The sequence below is a fragment of the Pongo abelii genome, chromosome 20, assembly GCF_028885655.2.
Source record: "Pongo abelii isolate AG06213 chromosome 20, NHGRI_mPonAbe1-v2.0_pri, whole genome shotgun sequence".
In the NCBI taxonomy this organism is placed as follows: Eukaryota; Metazoa; Chordata; class Mammalia; order Primates; family Hominidae; genus Pongo; species Pongo abelii.
This window is the reverse complement of record NC_072005.2, coordinates 3,660,847-3,682,638: the sequence shown is the minus strand read 5'-3', so window position 1 is coordinate 3,682,638 and position 21,792 is coordinate 3,660,847. Positions and strand designations below refer to the sequence as shown.

Here is a 21,792-nt window from a genome sequence, read left to right as displayed (position 1 = left end):
GGCGTGGTGGTTCACACCTGTAATCCCAGCACTTTGGGAGGCCGAAGTGGGAGGATCGCTTGATCCCAGGAGTCCAAGACCAGTCTGGGCAACAAAGTGAGACTTCATCTCAAAAAAATAAAAATAAAAATACAAAAGTTAGCAGGGTGTGGTGGCACGCACCTGTAATCCCAGCTACTCAGGAGGCTGAGGAAGGAGAATTGCTTGAACCCGGGAGGTGGAGGTTGCAGTGAGCCAAGACAGCACCAGTGCACTCCAGCCCAGGTAACAGAGCAAGACTCCATCTCAACAAAAAAAAAAAAAAAAAAAAGCAAAGTGGCCAATTCTTGGATGCCTCCCAGGACAGGGAACTCACCCCCTCCTGAGGCAACCCCGTCTGTGGCTCTATGAAAAGTTGGAAAAAAAAAATTACCCTGTGGTCCCAGCTACACGGGAGGCTGAGGCGGCAGGCTGGCTTGAGCCCAGGTGGTCAAGGCTGTAGTGAGCTATGATCATGCCGCTGCACTCCAGCCTGGGGGATAGAGTGAGACCCTGTCTCAAAAAATAAATGAATAAAAATAAAGATAAAGGCCTGCATTGGGTGAAAGCGGATTGGGCGTTTTGGTCACCCCAACCACAAAGCCATCGCTGGGGGCCAGGGCCCCGTCCACCAAGACCAAGTGACATCAAACTGTTCTGTAAGGTGAAAGCGGGTGGGGCCCCCACCCTCCATATGGGGGAGGAAATCCCGGCTGGAAAAGGGGTACCTCCTACCTATGGGCAAAGCCAGGTCCCTCCAACTCCCAGGACCCCCCTTTTACCCTCCAAGGAGGGCAGCTCTAAGAAGTTTGCATCTGGATGATTACAGTTCCCGATGATTCTGTTACTCCAATTTTCCCTTAATGTTGATGATTATGATAATGATATTGACAGCGGCTGACATTTTGAAAGCTCTTTTTCTGTCAACCACCAATAGCCCTCTGAGACGGTGGGTGCTAAAATGGGCGGCACTGAGGGAGTTGGAATTGCAGAGTACGAAGTGTCCTCTGGGAGTCCGGGCTTGGCGCCTTGCTTATCTCCCCGGACGGGCAGCTCACTCTCCCTCACCCCCGGACCCCGCCACGCGCGCTGGCGGCGCCCGTTCCACGCTCCAAGAACCCCGCTTCCCAGGGTGGGTGGGGGGTGCACGCCCGACAGGGCCAGGTCAGGGCCAGACGTGAAGCCCGCTTGCGCCCCGGGACCCCGCCCGGGGCGCGCGGGAGGCGCCGGGGGCCGCGGAGGCGGGGCGGGGAGGGGCCGGCGGCGGCGGCGGCGCGCGGAGGAGACCGCAGTGCGGCCGGCGCTAGGACCCGCGGGGGCCTCCCAGGCCGCGGCGCCTCCCGCTTTCCCCCACTCCCCGACCCTCCTTCGCCCCCAAAATGAGGAAACGGAGCAACTCGCTCCAAGTTGTGCAGCCGGGACCGCCTCGGGGTGTGCAGCCGGCTCGCGGAGGCCCTCCTGGGGGCGGGCGCGGGGCGCGGCTCGGGGGCGCCCCCTGAGCAGGTGAGCACGTCGGCGGGGAGAGGTAGAGAGACCCCGAGGCCGGGGTGGGGGGAAACCCCGAGGGCTGTAGGCGGGGGTGGGCCCGGGACGTGCGCAGGAAGGGCCGGTGTGTGCGCGAGTGTGCGCGTCCCGGGCGCGCGGCGGGTGCGCGGCTGGGGCGGAGGGTGCTCAGAGGCGATCGGACCCGGCGTGGTGGTGGCTGGGGTTTCCTGGGTGCGGGTGTGCGCGGCTACGGGCCCCGGGCGTGTGTACCCGCGCGTCCACGTGGAGGGCTGTGCGCGTGTGGCCGAGAAGCGTGTGCGCGGCCCTGCGTAGCGCCCTGCGTGCCCGAGTGGCCCGGCGCTGGCGCCCAGGTGTTCCAGTGTGGGGCGGCTGTGTGTGTGCCGGGGGCGGGGGACAGGTGCGCACGTTCCCAGGTGTGGAGCGCTTGTGCGCGCGGATGCGCGGGGACGTGTGCGCACACCTGTTTCCACGTGGACGTGGTCCTTTGCTTGTCTGCGCGCAGCTGTGTCCGAGCCCTGTGTGTTTCTGTGCGTGTGCATGCATCCGTATGCGTGTGAGTACACGTGGGACTGGAGGATTTCATGGGAGGCGCATATTGGAGGGGCCGAGACTCACCCCCCAGCACCGCCCACTTCCCAGCCACTAGCGGTCGGGGAGATGGGGGAGGCAGGGAGGCTCCCACACCCCTGCAGCAGTGAGCGACTTTGTGTGTCTGTCCTGGGTTTGGGGGGGGGGATCAGAGAGGCTCAGCGGGTGGCCGGAGGAGCCCAGCAGGGCTACAGGACCCGCCCCTGCCCCCAGCTCCACCCCACGGTCAGAGATTCTTGGGAATGACCTTGACTCATCCCTATTTCCCCACGCTCCCCCTGCCTACTTACCAGAAAAGAGGAAGAAGCAGGCTCGGTCCAGTGGCACCCAGCTCCCTACCTCCCGTGCCAGCCGCCGGGCCTGTGGCAGGCCATTCCCAGCGTCCCCGACTGTGGCCACTTGCTCAGTGCTCCTCTCACCTGCCTCAGTTTCCCTCTGGGGGCGATGGCGGGGCGAGGCTCTCTGGTTTCCTGGCGGGCATTTCACGGCTGTGATTCTGCTAAGGAACTTCCCCGGGTAAAGATCACTTCCCCAAAGGGGCTTGGGGAGCCAGTTCTGGGTCCCACCCAGGATGCCTCTGGGGGGGCTCTCTCTGCCTGCCTGGCCATCACCCCCACCTGACCTGGGCTGGAAGTGGTAGGAACTGGACCCTGGGTCCCAGCCCAGCTCCCACCTGGACTCTGTCCCCTCCCCAGGTGAGCCCCCGCTTCCTCCGAGCCTGGCACCCCCCGCCCGTCTCAGCCAGGATGCCAACGGTGAGTGTGTCTAGCCTGCTTCCTCTGCTCCCCGGGTCCTTCTTCAGCTCGGTCCACACCCTCAGCCCCCTACCCCCTTCTGCTGGGCTCGGCCTGGCCTTTCTCAGTCATCTTGGCTTCCTGACCTTCTGTCCCGGGCCCCCTCTCTTTGTGACTCTACGATTTCTCTCTGAGCACCCTGCTCCCCCTTTCTCTCCCCCGATGTCTGCATCTGTTTTCTCTGCCTCTCCGCTCTTTTCCAATCTCCATGCCTTTCTCCCTCCTGGCCTCTTTCCCCTCCCGTGCCTCTGCTCCCCACATCTCCGTGATGTCCTCCCTTTGCCCCTCTCCCGGCCCCCTCTGCAGAGGCGCTGGGCCCCGGGCACCCAGTGTATCACCAAATGCGAGCACACCCGCCCCAAGCCAGGGGAGCTGGCCTTCCGCAAGGGCGACGTGGTCACCATCCTGGAGGCCTGCGAGGTGAGAGGTGGCCGGCGGGTGTGGGTGCTTGGGGCTGGAGGCTCCACCAGGACCACCCCCACACCCCCCACACTAATCCTGTGCTTCCTCCCTGGCAGAACAAGAGCTGGTACCGCGTCAAGCACCACACCAGTGGACAGGAGGGGCTGCTGGCAGCTGGGGCGCTGCGGGAGCGGGAGGCCCTCTCCGCAGACCCCAAGCTCAGCCTCATGCCGTGAGTGGGCAGGACAGGGGCCTGGGGTAGGGGCAGTAAGTGACCCCCCCTCCACAGCCCAGTCTGACCCACCCCTTCTGTGGCCACAGGTGGTTCCACGGGAAGATCTCGGGCCAGGAGGCCGTCCAGCAGCTGCAGCCTCCCGAGGACGGGCTGTTCCTGGTGCGGGAGTCCGCGCGCCACCCCGGCGACTACGTCCTGTGTGTGAGCTTTGGCCGCGATGTCATCCACTACCGCGTGCTGCACCGCGACGGCCACCTCACGATCGATGAGGCCGTGTTCTTCTGCAACCTCATGGACATGGTGGAGGTGCTGCCACCCAGAGGCCCCACCCCGTCCCTGCAGTGGGGCAGCCCAGGGACCCCGGAGACTCCCCTATGTAGAGATGGAGGGGCAGGTCACCTGACCTCCATCCCTTCCCCAGCAGCTGGGCAGACACCATCCCTACCTCCTGTGCTGATCACCCGGGACCCCCTGAGCTCTGTGCTTCCCCAATGTGGAGATGAAGGGGGTATTCCCCAGGGCCCCCCAGGCCCCCATCCCATCTCAGATGGGCAGACAGGAGGACACCCACAGTAGGATTCCCCTTAATGCAGAAATAGGGGGGACTGATCCCTATGGACTGCCCAATCTACAGGTGGCCTGAGTCAGCCTGGTTCCACCTCCAGGGACTAGAGTGACTCCTCTGGGGACCCCCCAGGACCCCCCAAGTTGATACCAATCCAGAGGACTCCCCCTCCTTTTGGCTTGCCTCCTTTCCCGTTCCTATGGAAACCAGCCTTTCTCCTCCTCCCCGGTCCCACCCACCCCACCCAGAGGCCACCCGGGAAGGGAACAGGATGCCGGGGTTCCCCGCCCTGGGGCTGGGCTCATGGCTGTTCCCCCATCCTGCAGCATTACAGCAAGGACAAGGGCGCTATCTGCACCAAACTGGTGAGACCAAAGCGGAAACACGGGACCAAGTCGGCCGAGGAGGAGCTGGCCAGGGGTAGGGGACGCCCAGGAGGGCAGACCCCCTTCCCTGCCCACGTTAGCCCAGCCCCGGAGGAAGGGCCCTGGGGCCCCGCACCTCTGAGGCCAGATCACCCAAGCCTGTTTCCATGCCCACCTATGGGATAGAAGACCTGGGCTGCCTCGGGGGTGCCCACAGACACAGATCAGTCCTTTATTCGATAGGTCCCCAGCTTTGCCACTCTTCTCTGTCACCATCATCCACCATCTGAGCCAGAAACCTGGCCCCGAACCTCCACCCACCCCACCCTCCAGCATTCCCTCCTTGGCCAGGTTCCCAAGACCTGGTGAATCTGCTCCCCTCCCCTCCCCACAGCCCAGCCTCAGGCCCTCTTATCAGACCGCCTCCTTCCCAGAGGGCGAGTCCCCCTTCCAGCCCAGGCCTTGAGTGCAGCCTCAAGGTTATCTTTCCATCATGAAATCGTGCCTCCAGGGAGAGAGGCCCGGCAGCTCCACTACCTTCCAGAACCTGCCCGCATGGCCTGAGCCACCTTTCCAGCCTCATCTGCAAAGCCCTTCCTCCACGCATCCACCCCCTCCCAGGTCAACTGTAATCATCGTTTTCTTCATGCCTCTGAGCCATTGTGTATTCTGTTCCCTTCACCTGAAATGCTTTTCCAGCCCCTAAGTAGTGAAATCCTCAACATTTAAGGTCAAAAGCAAATGCCTCCTCTGACCCCATGTCTGTCTCCTTGAAAGTACGTCTCTGCTGGGGAAATCTGTACCCATCAGGGATGGCACCCAGGTGGAGACTAGCATCACCCTGGCCAATGATCCCTTAAGACCGTGGCATTTGGAGGGGGCGCTTTCTGGAGGGAGAGGAGAACGCCTGCAGAACCAACCAGAGGGCAGTGGAGAACCAACACAGGAGTGCTTGGGAGAAGGGTCAGGGAGGCTAGAGCCCTGGAATATTCTGGAACCTTTATGGGTCTCCATGTTGTGTTTTTTTGCTCTGTGTGTGTTTCTGGGTGGTCAGAGGTAAAGAACTGTGTAAAGAAGAGCCCAGAGGGTATTTGGAGGGACAAGAGAGCCAAAGAGAAAAGGGCAGCTCTTATCTCTGAGAACTGAAATGTTTCCTGGCACTACCCCTTGGGCCTGACTGGGAGTTCCTGGAGGGCAAGTGTGGAGTCTGAGGGTCTCAGCCAGACAGGCCCCCAGCTTTGACCATTCATACCACTATCCCTCCTGTAAGCCCCTTTTTGCTCAGGTCAACCTGAGAGAGTTCTGTTGCTTGCAACAACAATAATTGGTACCAGGAGTGGGGTGTCTCTGATATGTCCTAGGGGCATTGCCAGGCCCAGCAGCCACTCAAATGTGTATCCACAGCTGTAGCACTGTGAGAGACATCACCTAGTCTCTCACCAAGTAGAACCGCCAATGGGAGGATTTGGGGGACCCATTACCCCTCTGACTGGGTCTTCACTCCACAGCGGGCTGGTTACTGAACCTGCAGCATTTGACACTGGGAGCACAGATCGGAGAGGGAGAGTTTGGAGGTGAGTGGCGGACTGGGTTGGGGGTGCTGAAGGGAGGTGGGAGGTGCATATTGAGGCTTTGGAGTCACAGAGCTGAATTCAAACCCATACTTAACCACCTACTAGTTGTGCAGCTGAAGACATGCAAATCCTCTGAGCCTCAGTTTCCCCCTCTGGAACAGGGTTTAATGGCAGCTGTCATGAGGAGTAAATGAACTCAAGCAGGTGCTCAGTCAGTGTTAGTGACTTCTTCACACTGCCAGGGTCTTGTATGGTCAGTCCCTCTGTTTGGAATGTTTGGAACACCATTCCCTGAAATTATTATTCTGGAAGGCTCTGGGGTTTAGATCGGGGTCGGCAGACTCTCTGTAAAAGGCCAGATTGTAAATATTTTCTGCTTTGTGAGCCAGGTTGCTGCTGTCACCACTACTGAATCCTGCCCTTGTAGAATGAAAATGACCACAGACAATATGTAAACATATGGGCGTGGCCATGAAAACTATAGCCCAGAAATTTGAATTTTGTATAATGCTCACATGTCCTGAAACAGTACTCGTCTTTTGATTTGTTTTTACAACCATTTAAAAATGCAAAAACCAGCCAGGCGTGGTGGCTCATGCCTGGAATCCCAGCACTTGGGAGGTCGGGGCAGGAGGATCCCTTGAGCTCGGGAGTTCAGGTCCAGCCTGGACAACGTAGCAAGACCCCCATCTGTACAAAAAAAAAGCCAGGCACAGCGGAGCATGCTTGTAGTCCCAGCTACTCAGGAGGCTGGGATGGGAGGATCCCTTGAGCCCAGGAATTTGAACCTGCAGTGAGCTATGATCATGCCACTGCACTCTACCTGGGTGAGAGAGTGAGACCCTGTATCAATATTTTAAAAATAAAAATGTTGGCCGGGCGCGGTGGCTCATGCAAGTAATCCCAGCACTTTGGGAGGCTGAGGCGGGCGGATCACGAGGTCATGAGATCGAGACCATCCTGGCTAACACGGTGAAACCCCGTCTCTACTAAAAATACAAAAAAAAAAAAAAATTAGCCGGGCGTGGTGGTGGGCGCCTGTAGTCCCAGCTACTTGGGAGGCTGAGGCAGGAGAATGGCGTGACCTGGGAGGCAGAGCTTGCAGTGAGCAGAGATTGAGCCACTGCACTCCAGCCTGGGCGACAGAGCAAGATTCCGTCTCAAATAAATAAATTATTTAATTAATTAAAAATAAAAATGCAAAAAACATTTTGAGCTCAAGGGTCTTGCAAAAAGAGGTGACAGGTAGATTTGGCCCGGAGGGGGTGGGAGTTCACAGACCCCTGGCTTAGATGGTTCTCTCTTTGTTTCTGTTTTTTTTTTTTTTTTTTTGAGATGGAGTTTCGCTCTGTCACCCAGGCTGGAGTGCAATGGCACAATCTTGGCTCACTGCAACCTCCGCCTCCGGGTTCAAGTGATTCTCTTGCCTCAGCCTCCCGAGTAGCTGGGATTAGAGGCATGTGCCACCACACCTGGCTAGTTTTGTATTTTTATTAGAGACAGGGTTTCTCCATGTTAGACAGGCTGGTCTTGAACTCCTGACCTCAGGTGATCCGCCTGCCTCAGCCTCCCAAAGTGCTGGGATTACAGGCGTGAGCCACCGCGCCAGAGCCAGATGGTTCTCTGTTCTTGGGTCTGGAGCTTGCAAGGGCGGCAGGGGTGAGGAGCGTGGGGGCTGTGTTTCAAGGTCTGGGGACCCGCAGCTGTGTGAATGTTACACGGGCACTGGTGTGAGCAGGCCTGTCCGTCTGTCTCTCTGTCCCTGTTTGTTGGGGGTCCTGATCTCACCCCGTTCCCCACCCCCACCCCCCAGCTGTCCTGCAGGGTGAGTACCTGGGGCAGAAGGTGGCCGTGAAGAATATCAAGTGCGATGTGACGGCCCAGGCCTTCCTGGACGAGACGGCCGTCATGACGTGAGTCCCAGGGTGGGGCTGGGGACCGTGGGATGGGGGGGTCCCAGCCCTGCCCTCACGCCCACCCCACCGCCCCCAGGAAGATGCAACACAAGAACCTGGTGCGTCTCCTGGGCGTGATCCTGCACCAGGGGCTGTACATTGTCATGGAGCACGTGAGCAAGGTGGGGCGGGGCCCAGGCGGGGAGGGGGGCCCACGCGGCCGAGCAGCCCCAACATCCCGCGGCCGTTTCCCACCCCCAACAGGGCAACCTGGTGAACTTTCTGCGGACCCGGGGTCGAGCCCTCGTGAACACCGCTCAGCTCCTGCAGTTTTCTCTGTAAGTGGGACTCTCGGGGTGCTGTGGCACTGGGGTCGTCAGAGGGCAGATTCCAAGATCCATCAAGGGGAAACTGAGGCACGGGGCAGGGAAGCTTTGTGAGCTTGTGGCCCAGGCACCCAGAGCTTTCTGAGCCCTGAATGCGGGCATCCTGGCACCTGAGCCCCCACTGCCCCCTGCTACCCCCAGGCACGTGGCCGAGGGCATGGAGTACCTGGAGAGCAAGAAGCTTGTGCACCGCGACCTGGCCGCCCGCAACATCCTGGTCTCTGAGGACCTGGTGGCCAAGGTCAGCGACTTTGGCCTGGCCAAAGCCGAGCGGAAGGGGCTGGACTCAAGCCGGCTGCCTGTCAAGTGGACAGCGCCCGAGGCTCTCAAACACGGGGTGAGCCCCGCCTTCACACACCCCTGGGGCTTTGGGGTCCCCCCAGCTCTGCTGTATGACCCTGAGTATGTCCCTTGGCCTCTCGGAAACCCCAAGGGCAATAGCTCTGCCTCCCCAGGAAGCTCTTGGCCCATAATTGTTCCTCGTAGCCCCCCTCTGGGCCTCAGTTTCTCCAGCTCTGAAAAAGGCGTGGGCTCAGGACTGAGGGGAAGAATAACCAGGCTTCCTTCGTGCACTAAGGCTGAGCTAGACTCGATTGTGGGCGGCTTTGGGGGAGGAATCAATTAGGAGGAGACCAGAGAGTGAGGGTCAACCCAGGAGGGCTTCCTGGAGGAAGCAGGGGCTGGAGCAGAAAACCTGCGGGGTCCCTCCTCACCCCTGTCTTGGGCCCCACAGAAGTTCACCAGCAAGTCGGATGTCTGGAGTTTTGGGGTGCTGCTCTGGGAGGTCTTCTCATATGGACGGGCTCCGTACCCTAAAATGGTGAGCGAGGGCCCCAGGGAGGCACTGAGTTCCGGGCAGGTCCAGAGGCTGTGGCCCTGACCCCTGCCCATGCCTGCTGTCCGCAGTCACTGAAGGAGGTGTCGGAGGCCGTGGAGAAGGGGTACCGCATGGAGCCCCCTGAGGGCTGTCCAGGCCCCGTGCATGTCCTCATGAGCAGCTGCTGGGAGGCAGAGCCTGCCCGCCGGCCACCTTTCCGCAAGCTGGCCGAGAAGCTGGCCCGGGAGCTACGCAGTGCAGGCGCCCCAGCCTCCGTCTCAGGGCAGGACGCCGACGGCTCCACCTCGCCCCGAAGCCAGGAGCCCTGACCCCACCCGGTGGGGCCCTTGGCCCCAGAGGACCGAGAGAGTGGAGAGTGCGGCGTGGGGGCACTGGCCAGGCCCAAGGAGGGTCCAGGCCGGCAAGGCATCCTCCTGGTGCCCACGGCAGGGGCTGGCCCATGTAGGGGGCTCTGGGCAGCCCGTGGACACCCAGACCTGCAAAGGATGATCGCCCGATAAAGACGGATTCCAAGGACTCTAGGCGCCTGTGTCTCTCTGTGTCCCTGTGCCCTCTTCCCCAGGGGCCACCTTGGGTGATCTGCTCTCCGACACCCCCAGGCGCCAGGCATTCTGGGTCCTCCCTTAGAGGTCCACCCCCCAAGATGCGCTGTGTGCCCCGGCCCCAGTGGTCACCTCCCTACTCTGTGGAACCCACTGCAGCCCACATGATGGGATCAATTAATTGGGACCCCACTGATCCTTGGCCGAGTCTTGGGCACCCACCGGCCCCAAGCCCCTGCCTCCTGTAGCCACATGCCTGCACACGGGGGCCTCCCCATCTTTGCCCGTGGAGGAACCCTGCTGGAACCTGCCTGCTGGCCACTGTGGGGACATCATTCCCTGGGGGATTCTGGGTTACCCATGGGTTCCCCACTGCAGTCCCCCAGGGGATGTGGTATTCAGTGGTGGGGACCCTTTCCCAACCCATGGGGTCCCAGGCTTAAAGGATCTTGGGAGGCTGCCAACAGCCCTCAAGGTCCAAGTCTCCCCTCCCACCACATCCCTTTCTCAGGCCCCAGCCATCCATATCCCTATGAGAGCCCCCATGATGGGAGCCCCAGGAGGGTCTGCGTGTGTGGCAGCAGCCCTGTTTAGGGATGGCCTGGGGAGGCCACCCTCCTCCTCCTCCTGCCTCCCCCATTCATGGCCAGGCCCCATGTTGAGTGCTTTCAGGTCAAATCCCCAAAATGCCACTGGAGGTGAGTGCCAAGATTACACCCATTTCACAGATGTGGACGCTGAAGCCCAGAGAGGGCAGGGTGCTCACACTGGGTTGCCCCAAGAAGATATGGTAGAGCCTGGATTTGAATCTGGGCCTGTCTGGGTCCACAGCCCAGGCTTCGTTCCCCTCTCTTCTGGCTCCAGCCTCTCCCACTTCTGCATGTCTCTCACTTCTGCTTCTTTCATCATGGTCTGAACCAATCATGAAAATCTCACCCATCACCCACCCATCCATCCACCCACCCACCCAATCACCATCCACCCACCCATCCATCCACCCAATCACCATCCACCCATCCATCCACCCACCCAATCACCATCCACCCATCCATCCACCCACCCAATCACCATCCACCCATCCATCCACCCACCCAATCACCATCCACCCATCCATCCACCCACCCAATCACCATCCACCCATCCATCCACCCACCCAGTCACCATCCACCCATCCATCCACCCACCCAATCACCATCCACCCATCCATCCACCCACCCAATCACCATCCACCCATCCATCCACCCACCCAATCACCATCCACCCACCCAATCACCATCCACCCATCCATCCACCCACCCACCCAATCACCATCCACCCATCCATCCACCCACCCAATCACCATCCACCCATCCATCCATCCACCCAATCACCATCCACCCATCCATCCACCCACCCAATCACCATCCACCCATCCATCCATCCACCCAATCACCATCCACCCATCCATCCACCCACCCAATCACCATCCACCCACCCAATCACCATCCATCCACCCATCCACCCACCCACCCAATCACCACCCACCCACCCAATCACCATCCACCCATCCATCCACCCACCCAATCACCATCCACCCATCCATCCACCCACCCAATCACCATCCACCCATCCATCCACCCACCCAATCACCATCCACCCATCCATCCACCCACCCAATCACCATCCACCCATCCATCCACCCACCCAATCACCATCCACCCATCCATCCACCCACCATCCACCCATCCACCCACCCACCATCCACCCATCCATCCACCCACCCAATCACCATCCACCCATCCATCCACCCACCCAATCACCATCCACTCATCCATCCACCCATCCATCCACCCACCATCCACCCATCCACCCACCCACCCAATCACCATCCACCCATCCATCCACCCACCCAATCACCATCCACCCATCCATCCACCCACCCAATCACCATCCACCCATCCATCCACCCACCCAATCACCATCCACCCATCCATCCACCCACCCAATCACCATCCACCCATCCATCCACCCACCATCCACCCATCCATCCACCCACCATCCACCCATCCGTCCACCCACCATCCACCCATCCATCCACCCACCCAATCACCATCCTCTCATCCATCCACCCACCATCCACCCACCCAATCACCATCCACTCATCCGTCCACCCACCATCCACCCATCCATCCACCCACCCAATCACCATCCACTCATCCATCTACCCACCATCCACTCATCCATCCGTCCATCTACTCGTCCATCCATCCATCCACCCACCCACCATCTACTCATCCATCCATCCACCCGATCATCCATCCACCCACCCACCATCCACTCATCCATCCACCCACACATCATCCATCCACCCACCCACCATCCACTCATCCATCCACCCACACATCATCCATCCACCCACCATCCACTCATCCATCCATCCACCCACCCACCATCTACTCATCCATCCACCCACTATCCACTCATCCATCCACCCACCCACCATCCACTCATCCATCCACCCACCCACCCACCATCCACTCATCCATCCATCCACCCAATCACCATCCATCCACCCACCCACCCATCATCCACTCATCCATCCATCCACCCAATCATCCATCCACTCACCCACCCACCATCCACTCATCCATCCATCCACCCAATCATCCATCCATCCACCCACCCACCATCCACTCATCCATCCATCCACCCAATCCATCCATCCATCCACCCACCCAATCATCCATCCACCTATGCACCCACCCTATTCATCCACCCATGTGTCCATCCACCCACACATCCACCCACCCATCCATCCACCCACCCATCCACCCAACGATACACCCATCCATCCATCCAGGCGTCCATCCACCCACACATCTACCCATCCACTCATCCATTCACCCATCCGTCCATCCACCCACCAATCATCCATCCACCTACACACCCATCATCCATCCATGCATCCATCCACCCACCATCCACTCATCCATCTACCCATGCATCCATCCACCCATCCACTTGTCCATCCACCCATCCATCCATCCATACACCCACCCATGCACCCACCTATTCATCCATCCGCCCATGTGTCCACCCATCCACCCACCAATCATACATCCACCCATCCATGCATCCATCCATCTATCCACCCACCATCCACTCATCCACCATTCATCCACCTACTATCCACTCATCCATCCACCCATCCACCTACTATCCACTCATCCATCCACCCATCCACCTATTCATCCATCCATCCATCCACCCATCCATCCATCCACTCACCATCTACTCATCCACTGATCATCCATCCACCCACACATCCACCATCCATCTACCCATGCATCCATCCACCTGTCCACCCATCCATCCATCCATCCATCTACCATCCACCCACACATCTGTCCACCCATTTATCTACCCATCATCCATCCACACACCCATCCATCCTTCCATCCATCCATCCACCCACCCACCCATCCTCCTGTCCCCACCCATCCATGCATGCATCCATCCACCAACCCATCCACTTATCTATCCATCTCCCCACCCATCCATCCCCCACCCATTCCCATGTCTATCCATCTACCCATCCATTCATTCACCCACCCATCCACTCTATTCATCCATCTCTGCATCCATTGTTCCATTGTTCTACCCACCCATTCATCCATCCCTCCATCCACCTACCCACCCACCATCCATTCACACATCCATCCACCTCTCCTCTTCACTTAACAAAGCCAGGCTGAAGGAGGTGTCAGAGGCCGTGGAGAAGGGGTACCGCATGGAGCCCCCAAGGGCTGTCCAGGCCCCATGCATGTCCTCATGAGCAGCTGCTGGGAGGTAGAGCCCGCCCGCCGGGCACCCTTCCACAAGCTGGCCGAGAATCCGGCCCAGGAGTTGTGCAGCACAGGCGCCCCGGCCTCTGTCTCAGGCTGACTGTGTGCTGGCCCTCTGGGCACTGAGTATCACTACAGCTTCTGCAGTGACAGCTCTCAGGTGACACTGTCCTTGGACAGAGGCAGTCCAAATGTCCAGGGACCTAGCAGGCTGACCCAGTGACTGGGGGCGGAATGGCAGGGAAACACTGGCCTTCCTGTCCGCTCTGGCACAGTGGGCCAGGGATCCACTTTGCACACACAGGTTCAATCCTGACTCGCCTCCCAGCTGTGTGACACTGGTCCTGGGGTGAACCCTGGTGTGACCACCCTAGTTTGCTCAGGGCTGAGGGCTGTTCCAGGGTGTGGGACTTCAGTGCTAAAATAGGGAAAGTCCTGGGCAAACAGGGGTGAGGTGGCCCCTACTGGGAAAGCTTTTACCCTCTCTGGGCCTCAGCAGCCTCCTCCAGCCAACGGACACCTTTTCCCAGAGGGGCATGAGGGCCCCGAGGGCCCACAGCAGTGAAGGGAGGGGCACCTAGAAGGCAGGCATACAGCTGATGTTCCGTTATTGCTGGGACGGTCCAACACCTCCTCTCAGCTGAGTTTCCCATGGAGCCAGCCTTGAGGATACACGGAGAGGGGTCTCTGGCCAGGCTGGGCATGGCCCCCACCCCGGGACTCTCAGGCCACCCTCCCATCCTGGCCAAGCAGAGCCTGAGCTGAGACACGGAAATGTCCCAAGGTCAGGCCGACCTCCTGTGTGGCCCCCTTAAAGCGCTGCGCACCCTCGGGCCTCACTCTCCCCACCAGCACCTGAGGCAGGTTAGTGGTTCTTTCTGGGGGAACATTGAAAGGTGGAGGCTGGAAAGGCCCGGAGTGGCCCGTCCCCTGCCTAATCCACTGCAGGGGGCCACCTGTCCCCTTGGCCCTGCCCACCCAGCCCACTCTCCTAATCCGGCCCTCTAAGCTGACACAGCGTCTGCAGCTTCTGCCTGTCCGGCTAAGTCGCCCAAAGCCCCCCCCCCCACACACACCTCACGCCACGATCCTTCCTGGGGCCTCTTAACCCACACTGGCCAATTAGCTAATTGGGGCCTGAGACCTGAAGCAGCTCGTTAGTGCTCTAAAGTGATGAAGCGATCAGGGGAATTCTCTCTCCCCACCCTGCAGCCCTGTCCCTTGATGGGCGACAAGCCTGGCTCCACCCTGGACACAGAGCCTGGTGGGCCCACCTTGCTGACGGGCAGCTGAGGCCAGGTGAGGCACCTGGAGCCTCAGAAGCTGCAGCCGCCCCTCTGGCCCGGGATTGAACCCCTGTGTGCCTCTTCACCTTGCCCACCTGAACTTGGCCCCTGGGATGGGGGAGCTACACCCAGATCCTGGGCCGAAGCCACCTGCCCCCTGGGATCCGACCGGGTCTCCTCTGGGGCCTGGGCAACTGGTTTCTTGTGTGTGTGTGTGTGTGTGTGTGTGTGTGTGTGTGTGTGTGTGTGTGTGTGTCACGCCTTACTCTGTCTCTGTCTCTCTTTGTGTGTCTCTCCCTTCAAAGCCAACATGCCAACATTCCGGAAGGATCTCTAGTTCACTTTGCACTGGCCCCTTCGCCCATCCACAGGCCTGAGTCTCCCCCTCACTCCACTGCAGTCACCTCCCCCCTGTCCTCTGTGTCACTAAATCAGGCCTCCCCTCATCTCCCCTTCCCACTGTCCCTGGAGTACCCTCTCCTTTCCATATCCAGGGCGCTCCCCTGCCTGAGGCCCCTGGTTCCTTGGACTTGGGGGGCACTGGTCTCTGGGGCTTCCCCTGGAGCCCACTCCACCTCTCAGGCCTCCGCCTCTGAAACAGTCCCACCTCGCAGCCCAGAATGGGCCTGGGCAACACCCTTGCACCTCCACGCCCACACCCTGCCCCTCTCCAACTTCCTTCCTCTGGAATCGCTACCCCCACCCTTCTGTCCTCCCCATCCCCCCGGCCCTTGGCCTGACCAGACCCTGTAGCCTCGCCTCCCTGGCACCTGCCCCTGGTTTCTCAGCTGCTCATCATTGATGTTTGTATAAAATGCCACTGTGTCCCTGCTTCACAACCTCCCATGGTTCCCCAGCACTCCATCCTTCACACCCCATGTGTCCAGAACTTGCGGCTTTGCACTCCATCTTCCATTCTCACCACCTTGCTTAACACAGCAACCTGACTGGTCATGGTGGCTCACGCCTGGAACTCCTGCACTATGGGAGGCTGAGGCAAGTGGATCACCTGAGGTCAGGAGTTCAGGCACCAGCCTGGCCAACACAGTGAAACCCCATCTTCAGTAAAAATACAAAAATTACCTGGGCGTGGTGGTGCACCTGTAATCCGAGCTACTCGGGAGGCTGAGGCAGGAGAATCACTTGAACCTGGGAGGCGGAGGTTGCAGTGAGCCGAGACCTCACCACTGCACTCCAGCCTAGGCAACAGAGTGAGACTCCTTCTCAAAAAAACAAAAATAGGCCAGGCGGGGTGGCTCACACCTGTAGTCCCAGCACTTTGGGAGGCCAAGGTGGGTGGATCATGAGGTCAGGAGTTCAAGACCAGCTTGGCCAAGATAGCGAAACCCTGTCTCTACTAAAAAATACAAAAATTAGCCAGGCGTGGTTGCAGGTGTCTGTAATCCCAGCTACTCAGGAGGCTGAGGCAGGAGAATTGCTTGAACCTAGGAGGCGGAGGTTGCAGTGAGCTGAGATCTCGCCACTGCACTCCAGCCTGGGCGACAGAGTGGGACTCTGTCTCAAAAAAAAAAAACAAAAAACTAAAACTAAATGAAATAGCAACCCACCTTGCCCCCACAGGCCCCTCCCCTGTGGGTTTTCTCCCTAGGCTCGTGGCTATTGGCCATGCTCTGCATTTTAACAGTCGTTGGTTGTGTCTGCCCTGCTAGAAAGTCAGCCCCGTGACTTCTGTCTGTTTTGGTCACTACTGCTGTGAGCAGTACCTGGTACACAGTAAGTGCTCAATAAATGTTTATTGAATGGTGAACTTCTGTTTTTCTTTTTTGTTGTTGGTGGTTTTTGTTTTTTTTTTTTGAGACGGAGTTTCACTCTGTCGCCCAGGCTGGAGTGCAATGGCACGATCTTGGCTCATTGCAAGCTCCACCCCACCAGGTTCAAGCAATTCTCCTGCCTCAGCCTCCCAAGTAGCTGGGATTTATAGGCACCCACCACCACGCCCGGCTAATTTTTGTATTTTTAGTAGACAGGGTTTTGCCATGTTGGCCAGGCTGGTCTCAAACTCATGATCTCAGGTGATCCACCCGCCTCGGCCTCCCAAAGTGCTGGGGTTACAGGCGTGAGCCACTGCGCCTGGCTGTGAATGGTGAACTTCTATTCATACCTCAAGACCCAGCTAAAAGGGTCCCTACCCCTTGTGTCCAGAGGAGCCAACTGCAGTGCCTTCACCTCTGGACCTCAGCTTCCCCAACCGCCTCTGACATCTGTGAATTCTAAGACACCTTTTTCTGCCCCCAGCAGATAAAAATATTAACAGTGGGCATTCATTAAGTGCCCCCTGTATGCCAATTTCTGTGCGATGCTCTGAGAAGCTGAAATCCCCCCAGGGTAGGTCCTAGGGTGGCAGTTTTATAGCCAGGGAAACTGAGGCCCAGAGAGGGAGAGGCCCTTGGCATCTTATGGCAAGGGGCAGTGGAGCCTGTAAGACTATCTCCCCAGCCACCCACTTCGAGCCCCAGCCCTCCACCCACCCTGCCCTTCCTCCCGGCCCAGAACAGCCCAGGACCGAGTGGGAGGGGCCGCCTCAATTAATCACCTTGAGCTAATCCTCCCCCACCCAACCCCGACCTGGCTCGGGTCTGGCGGGGCCAGGCCACAGCAGACACGGCGCCGGGCCCGCTGGGGCAGGTGCCTCGTGGAGATCGACGGAGGGGCTGCCGTGGGCGGTGAGTGCGGGGTGCGCACTGGTGGGCCTGGGTAGGAGGTGGTGGGGGCAGAGATCCCCCCAGGGAGGGCTTAGGGCGTGAGAAGGGATCCTGCCTTCCTTGATGGGGAGGGGGGCATCCTTGACCCCCACCCCCCGCCACACACACACACAGGCCGTGACAGCCACAGAGAGGGGAAAACAGGGACGGTGACACACACAGAGAGAAGGAAGAGCAGACAGAGGCACAGCAGGAGACCCCCCCAAGCCCGAGGAGGACAGCCCGGGGATGCAGAGCGCATGCCGGCCCCAGTGGAGGGAACAGATTTCCCCGGAGCCGGGAGGCAAGCCTGGGGCTCCCCTGCCCTGTGCCTGCCGGTAGCCCCCCCGGCCGTCTCCCCGCCATCTGTCCTGCTGCCGTCCCGCCAGGTGGGAGCCATGTTCCTGAGCCCGGGCGAGGGGCCGGCAGCCGAGGGTGGGGGTCTGGGGCCGGGCGAGGAGGCCCCCAAGAAGAAGCACCGGAGGAACCGCACCACCTTCACCACCTACCAGCTGCACCAGCTGGAGCGGGCGTTCGAGGCCTCTCACTACCCGGATGTGTACAGCCGTGAGGAGCTGGCGGCCAAGGTGCACCTACCTGAGGTGCGCGTGCAGGTGAGGGCACCCCCCAACACACACATCTTTTGCAACCTGGGGAGGGAAGTGAAGCAAGATCCTGACCCTCCCGGCACAAGAGCAGAAGAGAAGCTAGGAAGCCTTCCTGGAAGAGGGGGTGTGGGAGCTGAGGTTTTGACATTTGAGTAGGAGTGTGCCAGCTGGGAAGGAAAAGGGGTGTTTTTCTAGGCATCCTCAACAGTGTGTGCAAAGATGTGGAGGGGTTAAGTTGGCGGCGTTTCCCTTGAGCCGGGCGTGAAGCGGGTGAAGGAAGAGGCAGACAATGATGTGGGTAACAACGCTTTTGAAGGCCTTGAATGCCAGGTTGGGCAGCTCAGGCTACTTGCTAAGGGCCAAGGGAGGCCAAGGAGGGGAGTGAGGAGTTGGAGGGGAGCCTGGGCTTAGGGAACACTTCGGAGATCCTCGCCTTCTTGGGGCGGAACAGCGAAGCAGCAGGTGGGAGTCGGGTCAGACGGGAGGCAGAACCCCCAGGGCTGGGGTGTGCACAGGGGCTCCAAGGAGTGGCAGGGAGCAGCTGAGCTCACAGCAACCCCCCTTCCCTCTCGCACCCTCCAGGTGTGGTTCCAGAACCGCCGGGCCAAGTGGCGTCGCCAGGAGCGGCTGGAGTCAGGCTCGGGTGCCGTGGCAGCTCCGAGACTCCCCGAGGCCCCAGCGCTGCCGTTCGCTCGCCCCCCAGCCATGTCGCTGCCCCTGGAGCCCTGGTTGGGCCCCGGACCGCAGGCCATGCCAGGCCTCCCCCGCCTCCTGGGCCCGGGCCCGGGGCTGCAAGCGTCCTTCGGGCCTCATGCCTTTGGTCCCACCTTCGCAGATGGCTTCGCCCTGGAGGAGGCGTCCCTGCGGCTGCTGGCCAAGGAACACGCACAGGCTCTGGAAAGGGCCTGGCCGCCGGCCTGAGCCTGCCGCCCTCCCGGCCCCCCTCCTCCGCCCGACCCGAGAACCCGGGACGTGCCCTGGTGACAGCCACCACGCCTTGGCCTAGGCGAAGGTCATGGAGCAACCGTGGTCAGGCCAGGCCACCACCACTGGGGAGCGGGACCTGAGAGACAGGCTGCTGGGTCCCCTGCCCCCATCCCGTCCCCCACCCCATCACCACCCGTCCTGCTGGCAGCGGACCGGCCCCCAGTGTCAGGGAGGAGGTGACCCAAATATTTCTCAGGCCACGGGCAGGGCCCTCCTCCCCTCCTGAGGCCTCAGTCTCCCGTCTGTTAATTGGGCGTGGGGGCCTCTGAGGTTCGTGGGCTGCGAGGCTGTGGGTGGTGGGGCCGCTGACTCTGGGAGATGAGTGTGAATCTCTCTGCTGCTCCTAATCCCCATCAGCAGAGCTGCCCACTCTCCAGGCTCCCAGTCCCCCGGAAATAACAAACAGCAGCAGCTCCCACGAGCCTGGTCTCCTCTCCCCGTGCACCCGCCATGTGAGCGCTCCCCTCTCCGTTGCGCCCTGGACCTCGGGCACAGCTGTCAGCCCATTCTACAGAGAGGGAAACCGGGGCTCAGGCAGGAAGCCAGGTCCCCAAGGTTGCAGGGCCAGGAGTGGATGGAGCTGCCTTTCAGACCCATCACCAGTCCTACCGTCCGGGGCACAGCGACAGGTTCTGGAGGGAGGGTGGGCCCCTTGTGTGGAGGCGGGCTGATGCTGGGCGTGTCGTCATCGTCAGCCCGTTCCTCACGTCCCCACAGACCCCAGGCCCCGTGCATGTCCCCTGCGGAGGCATGGCCAGCATCTGCTCTGTCCAACCCAGTTGCATTGCTCAAGAGCTCTGAGCAAGGAGGCTGTCGCGGGGCCAAGAACCCGCTGGGACTGGCAAGCACAGCTGGCCCAGTGCAGCAGGAGGGCCCTGAGCCATGGGATGGGACAGCCTGGGCCAGGGCCACCCCCTGGGCCACAGAAGTGTGGCACCAGGGCAGGAGCTGCAGTAGCTACCCTCCCCGTCTCCAGCCCGGGCTCCCCAGATCACTCCCAGATCACCGGGGCACCCCATCTCTAGGTGGCACCTCACACACCAGTCCTGTGGCCCAACGCCCAGCCATCACCCAGTGTCACCGTGCACCAGGCACTGGGGACGTGGCAGTAAGCACAAGAAAGATTTTTGTTTTTAAAGCTAAACCAGGCCAGGTGCGGTGGCTCACACCTGTAATCCCAGTGCTTTGGGAGGCTGAGGTGGGAGGATTGCTTGAGACCAGCCGGGGTGACACAGCAAGACCCCATCTCCACAAACATTTTTAAAATGTGCCAGGTGTAGTGGTGCACACCTGTCATCCCAGCTACCCAAGAAGCTGAGGCAAGAGGATCGCTTGAGCCCAGAAGGTCGAGGCTGCAGGGAGCTGTGATCACACCGCTGCACTCCAGCCTGTGCAACAGAGCCAGACCCTGACTCAAAACAAATAAAAAACAAATCTAAAACGAAAGACTTCAGACAGTGATAAGCGATAGGGAGAAAAAAAAAAAACAAAAAAACAGGAAAGGCAGATGCGGAGTGTGGCAGGGGCTGCAATTTTAATAGGGAGTTCTGGAGGAGGGGAGGCTGGCATGAAGGTAGAGACCGGAGGCGGGAGGGAGAAGGTCTAGGGGAGGAGGGGGCTGGGCAGACGCACAGACTGAGCAAAGGCCCTGGGGCAGGACCACACCTGGTGCATCGGAAGAATAGCAAGGAGGCCCATGCTGCTGGAGCAGAGTGAGGAAGGGGAGGAGGGAGGTGACGGAGAGGCCAGGCAGGGCCAGTGGCTGTTATAACTTTGATTTTTACCCTCAGAACCTTGGGGAACAACAGGAGGGTGGGAACAGGGCTGGCACCACCTGCGATGAGTGCGAGACAAGACGCGCTAACACCCCCGCTTGCCCAGGGAGGCCACCGGGGACAGCAGGTGCGCGGTAATCCGCTCCACTCTAGAGTCCCCTAAGAGGATGAAGGTTAGGGTTTCCCTGGGACGGGCAGAATTAGCCTCGGGTCCCCGCCCCGCCCATCCAGCTTGTGGATAGAGGAAGCCGGAGGGTGGGTAAGCCCAGTCCAAATCCCCCAGGGCACCCACCTAGGCATGGGTGGGGCTGCTGTGGCAAGGGTGGGGCCGAGGGCATGACCCTTGGGGGTTTTGCAGGATGTGGGGTCCATGAGGTGATCTACCCTCACCAAGAGGCCCCATCACTCCCTAACTAGGTGTCACCCTCAGCCTCCTCCAATCCGGTGGACTCCAGCCCTCGCGATCCCACCCCATCGATCCCTCATCACAGCCAGGCAGGGCAGGAGTTGGGACTGCAGGAAGGCCAGTCCTCAACCAGGCTGTGGGTCACGGTCAGGGTGCCGAAAGCTGATTCCAGAGGGTGGACTGGGGGCGGAGGTTGAGACCTGGGCTCCAGTGGAGTGGACAGAGGACTTGGGGGTGGGGAAGGAAGGCCCAAGCCCCTGGGCTCCAGGGATAGGCCAGCGAGGACCACGCTGTAACTGTGGCAGGAAGGAAGGGGCAGTCCCTTCCCTCTGATTCTACTTGCTGCGCTGGTGGGGATGTCGGCCAGGAGCCCTGGGGCTACCCTGCCCATGAGTGCCAGCCCCTGGGGGACCCAAGGACCCTGAGATGGAGAGAGACTCGGGTCTGAATACCTGGATCCAGCCACACCTGAAGCCACACTGCTACCCCCCAGACA

The 21,792-nt window shown here is 60.1% G+C and overlaps 2 protein-coding genes across 3 annotated transcripts; both read left to right on the top strand.

Moving 5' to 3' along the window:
• The first annotated feature begins 1,297 nt into the window (after positions 1–1,297).
• On the top strand, positions 1,298–9,683 carry MATK (megakaryocyte-associated tyrosine kinase). The gene is made up of 14 exons (XM_024237102.3): positions 1,298–1,521; positions 2,406–2,628; positions 2,808–2,867; positions 3,213–3,326; positions 3,425–3,540; positions 3,630–3,849; positions 4,435–4,528; positions 5,982–6,047; positions 7,861–7,960; positions 8,040–8,124; positions 8,207–8,280; positions 8,470–8,665; positions 9,062–9,148; positions 9,235–9,683. Exons 2-14 carry the CDS (start codon positions 2,557–2,559, stop codon positions 9,472–9,474), a joined length of 1,524 nt encoding a protein of 507 aa, XP_024092870.1. The 5' UTR covers positions 1,298–1,521; positions 2,406–2,556; the 3' UTR covers positions 9,475–9,683.
• Positions 9,684–17,436: 7,753 nt separating this feature from the next.
• Positions 17,437–20,661, top strand: RAX2 (retina and anterior neural fold homeobox 2). Of its 2 annotated transcripts, none has more exons than XM_002828452.5 (3): positions 17,437–17,502; positions 17,910–18,134; positions 18,711–20,661. In XM_002828452.5, exons 2-3 carry the CDS (start codon positions 17,919–17,921, stop codon positions 19,047–19,049), a joined length of 555 nt encoding a protein of 184 aa, XP_002828498.1. In that variant the 5' UTR covers positions 17,437–17,502; positions 17,910–17,918; the 3' UTR covers positions 19,050–20,661. The 2 variants fall into 2 exon arrangements, with proteins under 2 accessions (XP_002828498.1, XP_009250875.3); XM_009252600.4 differs by having other exon boundaries at positions 17,656–18,134.
• The last annotated feature ends 1,131 nt before the right edge of the window (positions 20,662–21,792 follow it).